The sequence below is a fragment of the Nelumbo lutea genome, chromosome 8, assembly GCF_056320005.1.
Source record: "Nelumbo lutea isolate HS-2025 chromosome 8, American lotus-T2T, whole genome shotgun sequence".
NCBI lineage: Eukaryota > Viridiplantae > Streptophyta > Magnoliopsida > Proteales > Nelumbonaceae > Nelumbo > Nelumbo lutea.
Window position 1 is genome coordinate 17,918,649 of NC_142691.1, and position 12,053 is coordinate 17,930,701.

Genomic DNA, 12,053 nt, shown 5'->3' on the forward strand with positions numbered 1-12,053 from the left:
AAAAAATCTGGTTTTAGGGAAAAATGAAACAAATCATTTAACCGGTTCTCGATTTTTCCGGTCTAACAATCTAGTCCGGTCCGATTTTGAAAACCATAGTGCCAAATCAAAGGTTCGTACAAACCCACCCCTTCCAAGACTATGGATAACTGGACAAACGTACAATAATGGCCTTACCACGACGTATAAGATGAATAATACCCTGATAGAATTGAGATCCTTGTACTGTAGCAAGTAATGAAACTTCTGGATAGAGAACGGTGGCGGGACATATTCATGTTACTGGTCGCATTTAGATAATTTGGATCAAGGTTGAGGACCATTTTTTATTTTTTTTTTCTTTTGGCTCAGTTTAAAAGCAGTACAAATATAAGTATATATATACAAAATAATACTAAATACAAGATTTTGCATTTCATATAATTATAATTGTATTTGCACTCCTTCCAAACTGGGGAAGGCAAATAGATTTGTTAAGCAGTTGTACCTGTAGGAAAAGAAAGGGATATCGGAAAGGTGACGACCAATCAAACCCCCCTGTGAATTCTGATGAAAACCCACCTCATTCATTATCACTTTTATTATGCCTACCGTATATATATATATATATTCTGACATCATAGTCTAACGTCATATCAAAACCTAAAAACAAAGTCTAAGAAAAAAGATAATGTCCTTAATAATAGAATGCACTTTCATGGCTGCATGCTCACCTCCTTTCACAAAAAATTACAGCAACTTGCAATCAGATTTTGATAACCTTTTTATTAATGTCACACCTCGCAGCTGGAATGAGGTTTTATCCTATTGCCCATTGCTAATACCGTGACTTGATGAACAGTCAATGAAGTGGAAAGAGGGCCATAGCTTGCAGCAAAGCATGTTCTATTGTGATTACAGATTAAGGCTACAAAACTAGTTTTATCTTACTCCACTAAATCCTCTATTCCAGTTGCATTTAGATGGGAGAGCTGTCCGTCCTGTCTCACCGTCCAGCGATGCGCCTCCTGATGAGGTTGGTAGCAAGTCGCTTTCTTCTCCATCGCCAGCCTGCGTGATAAAGAAATAATCACTTAAGGTTGCAAGTTAGAGGACTCAAATACCAATATGGTGTTTGGAAAGATGGACGTCCTTTGGAATTAATTTTTAAGAAAAAACATTCATGCTTTCAAGACTCGTTTTTCACAAAAAAAAAAAAAATAATGTTTCTGTCACATGGGCAGTGAGCAACATTATATATACTGTTTGGTAAGGTGATTTTCATCACCGTTTTTCATGTATGTACTAACAGGTAAGCACCATATCGGGTGCACATCAGTCAACCATTTGGGAAAATGGTTCATCGATGCATGAAACGCCAAATGCATCGGTGGGGTCCCAATTTTTGAAGCATGCCCTATTTTTTAATAATCGGCTGAACCAAACAATGAGATACATGAGTGTTTGTTGAAACGACTATGTGGATCTGACGTGGCACCATTTTTTTTGAAAAACAGCCACGGTTCCAAACATCCCCCAAATTATTACGAGACTTTCAAATATTCCACATCAAATAATCATAAGGCTGTGTTTGGTTGCAATGCAATTTTATTTGCATTATTATAGATGCATGGGAGTACAAACGAAAAAAAATGCAAATTCTCGTTAAATTAATTTTGTTTTGGGTTTTACTTTATTTTGCTTCATGTCTTAATTTATTTCATTTATACTGCAATCAAATAAAATAAGATAAAATTTGAAATAAAAATAAGTAAGAATTCACATTCAAATCATTTGCATTACCATAGTTTTGTGTTAGTGCAAATTTATTTGCATTGCAACCAAACACAGCCTAAAAAACAATCAAATCCATAGCATTATAGCATTGGAAGAAAAAAAAAAAAACAGCAACGATCAATCCAGTTAGCAAACCATAGACTAATTAAATGGATTAGATGAAACATCCTGTCTAAAACGAGGGCCAATAAAGCTTGCAATCTAGCAGCTTCTAGCATCACAATCAATGAGAATATGTTGGCTGATGGATTCAAATGGATAATTGCAAATTGGGCGCTACTCCTTTTCAAACCAAATTCTTGTTTAATGTGATTGCATTCATGTATACAAAATTAATTTCCAAATGAAATTTTCAACTTTCTGGAGTTACTGGTTTTGACGAAAAGAGAGTCTGGCATCCAGAAGAGCTTATCTTCCCATTCTCTTCTGGTTAGTTTGAGACACAGGCTTCAGTGAAATTGGATTTAACAAGGTCCACAATCCAAGAACGAGTTCGATTCAAATCATTGGTAAGACCCTTAACAAATTTTGGCCCATATCTTGTGGATAGTCCACAATAATTTTAAAACATATCAACTAATGCGATCCATGGGTCATACCAGATTGAGATATTGGAACCTTTGTTAATTGCCTAGCAAATGCATTTGAACAGGATCTCATTACCTTGGAGAATACTCTTCCACCCCCACTAATCATTTTGAAGAAGGCCATTCCCAAGGAACTTCTTAGTAACTTCTTATTTCTAATATACTTAATTATTTAATCCATGAATAATTGATGTTCAATGAATGAATCAAGTGGATCTGATATAACAACTCCCCTGTTTCTCTGATATATGAATTGATGAGAGTTGGCTCTAGTCCCCGTAATGGATTGATGGAGCAGAGTGGGGCGAAGTTAGAAACCAGAATACAAACAAGTGGTCATCGGACAAGGGTAAAAATGAAATCCATCTTTCGATTATTGATAACAAACTAAGTCAGCGAACAAGGAAAAAAAATCAAACAGGATCAAAATCTTGAAGTTTTAAGGAATAGGTGAACCGTCTCTATGTTCTTTATTTCCAAGATTTTAGATTGTTAATGGCCAAAGCATCATGCCATCATCAAGGGGAAAAATTGGGACTTTAAAGGATTATAGCAACATAAAGATAACCGTTTAACAGATTGTCAAGGGAGAGACCGTCTTCAGTCAGGGAAAATCCATGCCCACACTGTTCTAACAGCATTTACCAACCTTGCATTGGGTAAGGTTATAATGAGTCGTGGGCAGGCGTACGTGGGTGAGGTTATTGTGGGGAGGAGATCTGAGCTCAATTTCTTAGACTCAAGAAATGGTGCGTATGGGTTAAAGTACTAGCTAGTGTTAGGGCTTAAGGTACCTGATGATGGAAGCTAGTATGATCCAATACAACACAATTTGGAATTAAGGTCTCTGTTTTAGCAGAAATGGAGAATATTGCTACTATGTTTGATTCATTTTCTGTTGTTTCAAACTTCTGGAATCATAACCATATAAGTTATGATAGTTGCTAGAGAGATAGCTTTGTACTCTTCATATATGATCAAGATGGGAAGTTGAGTAAATTTGGCATTAATGATATAGATAAGCTAATGTTTTCTTTCATACTTTTAAATAGATGAAATTGTTTTTTCCCCGTATCTTTGTCAATTTGTACAAGTGGTTGCCAAACATTGGTAGAAATCGGTGATTGTATTCTATTAATCGTTGTGTAACTACATTTCAAATGAAACATATATCAAACAAATGCTAGGGTCTAACCTGGTCTTACCTACAATTCCCCACACCAACTACAATTTTTGAACTCAGAACTAGCAAAGAATAGTGACAATTACCAAACCCAACAAACCTATAATTTCTTTCTCCCTTAATGTTTGATGTTCTTTGTCCAAATGGTGATGCCCACATCTCTTAATAAAGCTTTTCTCCGGTGACTCTCCAGTCTCCACAAAGAAGAGGATGGTCCTCATTGAAAATTTGCTCAATTGAGGTATAATATTACAAATGAAATAGATAAACAGATTTGTTGTTTTGTTTGACTGGGACAAAATATAACAACCAAAGTTCAATTGTTTGGATTATGATTAATCTCCATTTGGTTCGTATAGTTGGAATCAGAGAATTGGAGTAGTCTATTCCCCCACCTATTTGGTTTAGACTGGATTCAGACTCAAAATTAAAATTAGCTTGAATGGATTCTCATTAAAAAAAAGGAAGGGGAGGGGCATTTGATTGCACTTTTTAGACATCTAATGTCGGAAAAACATGCTTTTCAGGGGTAAGGAGTGTCTGAGTATACAGATAATTTGTTTATTCAGATAATAATATTTTTATTATTTATAACACTATCAAACAAAATATATTATTTGTTTGGAGAATTGCTACGATTCAAAAGATCTTATCTTTTTATAGAGGCTCTAAAAGTAAATAAAATCATTTCTATGCTTTTTCAGATTTTAGACTTGAATAATAGCTTTTTAACTTTTCAAACATTAGGCTTCAGATATATCAAACGCTACCGTAGTATAAAAATCTGAACTTAAAATTCAATAACTACAAAAGGTTTGAACGTGGAGTCAATCTAGATAGGAGAATTAATGGTGGCATCAATAAGTGGGTTGAGGTGAGGGGATTGTCATCATCATCTTCTTCTCATGCCTATGGTAATGCAATATATAGCATCTGACTCAAAAGATTAATTCTTTCATCTTTTTGTAATCTTTAGGGCTGCAACTTGGGCTAGGTTAGCCAGAAAACGTTGGATTGGATTGTGATAGCTAGATTGAAGTTTAGGTTAGGATTAGGGTTGAAAAGTATGAACTCTGGGTTAGATTAGGGTTGAGGCCTTGACTAGCCTGGCCCAACGCAAACCCAAGCTAACTTCATATTTGTATGTATAATATTTTATAAACATGTATTTATATATGTAAATACTTGTACATATATGTATATGCAATTTGCATCAATGGATGTATATATGCATTATTTTCACCACAAATATTTGTGTTTATGTATGTATGTATGTATGTCAAAAATTTAAAATTCAAAGACATTTTTCTAAAACATGATAATTATGTTCTTTTGCACTTAATAATGCTAAAATTAGATTAACTTGACCATTGACTTTAAGAAATAAGAACATTTGGCAAGAAAGAGTAGAAGTCACTCCAATCTGAGCTCAACCAAAACCCAACCCGAAACCGCTCTGATTCCAATCCAACCTGAAGTTTTAGGTCTGGGTTAGGGTTAGGGGTTCAACAGCTTGGGTAGGTTAATTAGGGATGACCTCAACCTAACCTAACCCAGCCCAGCTCACACCCCGACATTTAAGGTTGGTTTTGAGTATGGAGTGGGAGCGAGAATAGAGGGAAATTTTTAAGTAACAAATAGAAGAAAGACATTAAAGCTTAATTTGGGAAGAGCACAAATATAAATATGTTCAGTGCAAAACCTTATATATAGTATGTTTAAGTCTTGTATAGGCACTGTTTCCAAACTGAGCCTAAGTTGAAATGACCCATGTTTCTTGCGAATAAGACACATGAAGTAATAGTACAAAAATTATGGTTATGTTTTTCCAAAACACTTTTGTGTTTTAACAGCAAAAAGAAGGCTTTGGAGTATGGTATCTTGCGGTTTCAAAGCAAAAGCACCCAAAATAGAAAAAGCATAAAGTAATAATTTATTACTTCGTGCAAACAGAAAAAAAGAATAAGGTGTAAATGCATATATGCCACATGAAAAAATGTGACTCATGGCACAACTATGGATCATGACCCATAAATATATGTCATATGCATGGCAAATTTGTGATTATGACAAAATATAAGCCATGTGATGAAAATTTTGACATATGGCAAGAAATATGCCATAATGCCTATAAATATATGCCACAGAACAAATTTGTGAATATGGCAAAATATCATATAGAAAGATTTATGTGATAATGCCCATAAATATATCATATATAGCATGTCTTATGCCATAAAATACGTCAGGTGGCAAATTTGTAAATATGGCAAAATATAAGCCATGTGTCAAACACATGCAATATAATTTACACGCCAGATTTGAAGTCCACATCTGTTGCCAACATATATGCCACATGGTATTGATTTGTGCCACAGCATAATTATGGGTCATATGACATTTTCATATTATAAATTTCAATAAATAACAAATTGACGCATAGAATTTATCATATCACACGTGATAAAACAACAAAGTGTAGGCAAATACTTATTTATGCTGTTAATCTCATAAACATGCATGTTTTGATAACAATATATAATTACCAAAAACTACAAAAAGCATACTACATACTTTGTGTTTTTGTACACTAAAAAAACAAAAAGTTTACCCAAACATAACCTAAATGGATTTCGATTGTTTAAAATTGATCAATAGATAAAGGCATAAAGTAGCATAGAACTATGATTAAATTGTCTTATCTAAGCTAATGAAATCTATCAAAATTAAAGCATAATATGAACTTTACATAAAGAAAATACAAGACTATTGTCCAAAGATTTAGAGCATTGGTAACTTACAGATATTGTCCACAAGGAAGTAGTAATAGGAGGTGATGCAAACATCAATGTGATGAAACCATAGAAATCGCCAGTAGGGGTTTATGTAGAATACTACAACCATACCCAAGAGCACTGTGATATAAGACGCTACAAAGCTCACAATGAAGGTGTCCATGTCAACAGAGTTATTGCCTCCTTCCTGATCGTTAGAAGTTGGACCTGCTGGTGATGGTGCCCTAGTCTTACCGGTGCTGCTTTTCTCTAATGGCTCTCCACAAAGTAGAGGGTTTCCCTCATAGCTGCTTTCCCCAAATGTTATGAACTGCCCTTTCCTCTCTGGAATCTTTCCTGGTAGGTTATTGTGTGCCACCGTGAAAGTCGACAAAAAGTATAGATCCATCATTTGTGGAGGAACGCTCCCAACCAAATTGTTGCAGGAAAGGTCCAAGCTCTCCAATTGCTTCAAATTTGAAAGAGTTGTTGGGATGTGTCCGGTTAGGTGGTTGTGGGACAGGTTTAATGCACGGATCCCATATAACTCTCCAATTTCAGGTGGAATGTCACCCGTTAATTGGTTACATGAGTGATCAAGTCCCAACATGAGTCCGAGAACGATGCCCTTGTAAACATCATACCTGTTTTTTGTGGTGAACTCCACTTGTTCCATGTTGCTTTCGTAAATGCCATAATGCTGTTGATTGGGTTGGAATTCCTTAAGCCTACTCTGGTATTTATATGGTAAGCAAAATAAATTTCTAATAAAACCCTTTCCATATCTAATTACATTAAATCTAATAGATGCATCAAACGGATCTTCTACCCTTTCAAATGTCATGTTCTTCAAGCAAGAAGGTATAGGACCAGAAAGATTATTATGAGAAAGATCCATTACACTTGTCTTGTCTAAATAGCATAGTTGGATGGGAATGCGGCCTTCCAGCTGATTTCCTTTCAATAATAGAGCTCCTAATGATGACAGATTACCAATCCATTTAACAGATTATCACTTATGTCCAATGTCACCAAGTTTGTGCTTTTAGAAAAAGCTTCTGTCATTGGTCCTTGGAACTTATTCTTCTGAAAATGTGCATATCTCAATCCCCCTGGGCTGAAACAAGATAATATGGAGCCACTAAGATTGTTCTTGGAAAGATCTACAAAAGCAAGTCCTCCAAGTGAACAAAAGCTGATTGGCAGTGATCCTTCAAGATGGTTGTTTGCCATTATAAGTACCTCTAAGTATGATAACTTCCCAAACCATCCAGGAAGCCTACCAGTGATGTTGTTATAACTTACATTCAATAATTCCAAAGCAAAGCTTTTAGACAAACTGTATGGAATGTTTCCTGTAAATTTATTTCCATCCATAAATAAGTACTTCAAGGTGGTCAAGTTAGCAACTGTTGGAAGCATTTGACCGTCCAAATTGTTATTTGACAATTTGAGGCAACATAACCTTAAACATCCTATGACCAGGTGATTTGGAATTTGTCCCGATAATGAATTGTCAGAAAGATCAAAAAGTTTTAGCCATCTCATGTTTCCAATGGAGGAAGGAATTTTTCCGGTAAAAGAATTTTTTCGCATTTTCAAAATTACCAAGTTAGGAAAGATAACTCCAATATTATCTGGGATCTGACCATGAAAATGATTATGGGAAACAATTAAAATAGACACATTCATATGGGAACGAGATGGTAGAACAAAAGTGCCTGTAAAGGAGTTATTTATTAAACTCAATACTCCCAATCCTGTATTGTTCCCAAGCAACCAAGGGGGGAACTGAGAATTGTTAAAGTTGCTGTGAGAGAGGTCGACCACCCTTAAATCAAATTGGTAGTGGAGGAAGTTTGGCATTAGACCAGGTGCATTGTTGCATGTGAATCTTGCCAGATACAAGGTTTTCAATTGATAGGTTGGAACCACAGCTGGGAAGTCAGTTTCCACTTGAAGAAGCTGGTGATGCAATGTGATCAAAACGATACTTGATCAGATTAAACCATCCAAAATTATCAAATAAACATTGAATTATATTATATTACTTCGTTGTTTGCTTGATAATGCAGCTAGCATGTCATAAGTTAACTAATGAGAATCTACAATGCACAAGCTTTGTTGTTTTATTATGAAAATGTATTAATTGATATTAATTTTAATTTTAAATAAAAACTTGTATGAATAAAAAATTATTAAAATATATTTTATTAATTCATATTATTTTTCATCTATGATTTCTATCATATTAATACATATTATTTCTATTACATTATTAACTTAATTAGTTGACTAATTAAATAAGCTTTAGTAAATAAGTTATAATTAGTTAACTAATTATATAATTATCTTATTATTTGATTAATATTTTTTAATTATATAATCATTTTAAAGTTCATTAATGTAATTAAGGAACTAAAGTAATAATTTTCTACTTTAACAAATAAAAATAACTGATTAAATAACCCTATAAAAGTTAGGCGTACACAATTGTAACTAATAATTAATTAACTAATTTTATTTTATTAAGGTAATGAAGTTAATTAATTAAGGTAATGACCTTAAGTAGGTTAATGAAATAAACTGAGTTATAGCTTATTTAATTTTTAAGTTAAATAATTGAAGAATTATGTAATTAATTAATGACTTTATTATGTTATCATTAATTAACTAAGTAGTTTAATACTCTAAAAAAAGTAAAAAAAAAATGGATGATTGAGTTGACCCTCATGTTAGTTGCTAAATCAAATCTTACTAAGTAGGGCCCTATTTTTGTGGGAAAGTAGAGAGAATAGAGGAGTTAGAGATAATTTAGAAATTCTTATAAAGCAAGAGTGTAAATAGGTGGGGTTCTAGTGAAGAGAGAGGATAAATAAGAATTATAGATAATTTAAGAGAGAATATTGAGTCTTCTTCTCTTCTCTTTTTTTTTTTTTTTTTTGAGATAGGATTGGAGGAGAGAGTAGAGGGGAATTCGAGTATCTGTTGGTTGTTTTAAAAAAATGACATGAAATAAAAAAAAAATTAAAAAGAAAAAAACAATTGGGCTTACCTTGGATGCCGTTTAATCGGTTGTAACTCAAATCCAACATTTGCAAGTTCTCCAGGCCCGTTAATTCTATAAATTAACTTTGTATCAAAACTTAACACATATGACAAAACAAAAGTAACTAAGAAATAGCCTGACCATATGGATTTTATTAAGAATATATCTGAAATTTAACACACACATATACAATAAAAGGGGTTTGTGAAAGAATACCTTCACAAGAGAAGGGGTTTGTGAAAGAGTTTCCATGAAGAGACAGATTCTTGAGGGATTTGAGGAGACCCAAAGACGGAAGGATGCTGTTGTCCAAGCCATTATTACTCAAATCCAGAATCGCCAGCTTCTTCCATTTACCCAACGGTTCCAAACCTGAAAGAGTTATCGTTGAAGAATATGGTCAAAATGGTCAATCTCATTTTAAGTTATGCATAGCTTCATTTATAAAATTTGTATTCCAAGACAAATGAAAATAAATTATGAAAACTTAACAGTACGTACTACTGAACAAATATGATAGTATTCATATACTCGATCGATTCACTGTGACTGGGTAGTAATAGGCCATTCCAAATGTTGATCAGACAAGATGAAAATGAAAGAAAGAAAAAGAGGATCTGGGTATTATTCCTATTTCTTCCACTCCATTCCAAATATCAATGCATGCGCTAGCTACATGAAAATCTTTTGAGATTGATGCAACGCCATCATAAAAAGGGATACTTAATTGGACAGATTCAACGGTTGATCCAAATTTATCAAAAACACATGAATTATATTACTTGGGCTTACCTTGTAGTCCTGGAGTGCCGTTTAATCTATTTCCACTCAAATCCAACATTTATAATCCAAACCCGCTAATTCTACAAATTTTTTATTAAAATTTTAGACATACAACAAAATATAAATATTTAAAAAATAGAAACCATATTCAATATATATATACCTTCATAGGGAAATGGGTTTGTAAAAGAGTTTGTACCAAGAGACAGATTCTTGAGAGATTTGAGGGAACCCAAAGACGGCAGGATGTTATTGTTGAAGAAATTCGAACTCAAGTCCAGGACCTCCAGCTTCTTCAATCTACTCAATGGTTTCAAGCCTGCATGGATATTCTTGAGAGATCTAAGGAAGCTTAATGCTGGCATAAAAAAGTGTCATTTATTAAAACACTCTTTATAGTTTTATGAATTTATTAAAATCTATCTTGTAGTTTGTGTTTTATTAAAACATTTCTTACAGTTTGCAATCAATTTACTTAATCGAAAATAACAATATTATCATTAATATCCATTCAAAATAAATTTAACTAAAATCGATTAAAAACAAAAATTCTAGTTTTGCCCCAAGTAAACAAGGACACCACTATTTTTTTCAATTTGGTCAATTTTATTTTCTATGCAAAAAAGTTTTAAGGGTACTTTTGGAATAAACAACCATGAATCCATACCCTTGAACATTTCCCACTCAATTTAAGGGCATAGGTTCATGCCCTTAAACATTTTCCACCTAGTTTAGGTGATCATATTACTATTTTCATATGGGAAAATAAATACTTCTTAATGCATGAAAAGTTGATTAAGTAAATAGTTTGCAAACTATATGGGGTGTTTTAGTAAAATGCAAATTAACTATGAAGTAGGTTTAAGTACATATGTAAAACTATAAGAGGTGTTATAGTAAATGACCCAAAAAAAAAAGCTGAAGCTTAATGCACCCGATGGTTAGCTTCCTGTTCCTCACTTCCAAGGATGATTACCTCATTAATTTATGCTTTAATAATCTGTTGCTGGCTTACACATTGCATTATAACATAATCATTATTTCAATAAGCTAATAAAAAAGTTTAATAACCTTGGAGTTAAAAGAGAGTGCAGCAACACCAATTTGATATATTACCTTGATTCTCTACAAATCCCTCTAAAGAGTTCTCCGATAATTCAAGATGTTGAAGCTCTTCAAATGAAAGAAACAAGCTCGCGTTCAAACCAACTAAATATGTATATTCATTCATCATTTTATTGAGGAAGAGTTGGATGATTCGGCCACTGGTGGAATTACACTTAACTTGCTCCCAGGCACAACAGTCATGGTTCCCGCTATCATCATCAACCCAAGATTGGAGAAGAGTGGGGTAATTCAAGTAAGGTAGGACATAAGCCTTGAATTCTAAGAGACTCCTTCTTTCTTCCTCTAAGCACCCCAATATCCCATGATCCAACCCAATAACCAAAACCATCATCTCCCATAAATTTCGCAAAGCCAACTGCCACTCCATTACTTGTTGTAGACACTTTCAATTGATTATAGTTTTAAACACAAGAAGAAGAAAAGTAGCAGAAACTCTATTATTTCTTCTATACGGACTATAAGAGTTGAAGCACAGGTATGAAACAAGGGACATTGAAGATGAAGATGACAGTAATAGCTTATACGTGCACCAAATTTTATTATCGTCCTTCAAGTTTGCACACGTACGACTATAAATTCTTACCTGTACTCTAATTATTCACATTTTTTTACACGTTAATAAACTTTTTTTTTCTTTCTCAAATATCCCTTGTGCTTTGACTATCTACTTTTTTATAACTTATATTTAAGGCCTCTAATTATCGAATGAGAACAAGACGCAACAAATTATCAAACAAATATTTCTTTATCCAACCAAACCAAAACAGGTTAAT

At 33.5% G+C, this 12,053-nt stretch overlaps 2 protein-coding genes across 2 annotated transcripts; both read right to left on the reverse strand.

The window, feature by feature from the left end:
- Positions 1–824: 824 nt before the first annotated feature.
- On the reverse strand, positions 825–11,647 carry LOC148843096 (uncharacterized). Its single transcript, XM_088959366.1, has 5 exons — positions 11,269–11,647; positions 10,316–10,510; positions 7,314–8,041; positions 6,348–7,167; positions 825–1,050 (listed from the first exon to the last, which is right to left on the reverse strand). The coding sequence occupies exons 1-5, from the start codon at positions 11,645–11,647 to the stop codon at positions 986–988; spliced, it is 2,187 nt and encodes a 728-aa protein (XP_088815492.1). The 3' UTR covers positions 825–985.
- On the reverse strand, positions 8,039–10,379 carry LOC148843097 (receptor-like protein 9a). The gene is made up of 5 exons (XM_088956547.1): positions 10,316–10,379; positions 10,162–10,232; positions 9,586–9,741; positions 9,376–9,441; positions 8,039–8,285 (listed from the first exon to the last, which is right to left on the reverse strand). The coding sequence occupies exons 2-5, from the start codon at positions 10,208–10,210 to the stop codon at positions 8,266–8,268; spliced, it is 291 nt and encodes a 96-aa protein (XP_088812673.1). The 5' UTR covers positions 10,211–10,232; positions 10,316–10,379; the 3' UTR covers positions 8,039–8,265.
- Positions 11,648–12,053: the final 406 nt, after the last annotated feature.

Bases quoted from the DNA above. Each gene is read 5' to 3' on its own strand.
- LOC148843097 (XM_088956547.1), bottom strand. From the start codon at position 10,210: ATGTTGGATTTGAGTGGAAATAGATTAAACGGCACTCCAGGACTACAA. The intron at 9,442-9,585 runs GTATTCTTTCAC...GTTAATTTATAG, and splicing joins AAACCCCTTCTCTTGTGAAG to AATTAACGGGCCTGGAGAAC. The intron at 8,286-9,375 runs GTAAGCCCAATT...TTGCATCACCAG, and splicing joins CCGATTAAACGGCATCCAAG to CTTCTTCAAGTGGAAACTGA.
- LOC148843096 (XM_088959366.1), bottom strand. From the start codon at position 11,647: ATGGAGTGGCAGTTGGCTTTGCGAAATTTATGGGAGATGATGGTTTTG. The intron at 8,042-10,315 runs GTATATATATAT...ACTCCTTTACAG, and splicing joins AAACCCATTTCCCTATGAAG to GCACTTTTGTTCTACCATCT. The intron at 7,168-7,313 runs GTAATCTGTCAT...TCTTGCTTGAAG, and splicing joins ATAATCTGTTAAATGGATTG to AACATGACATTTGAAAGGGT.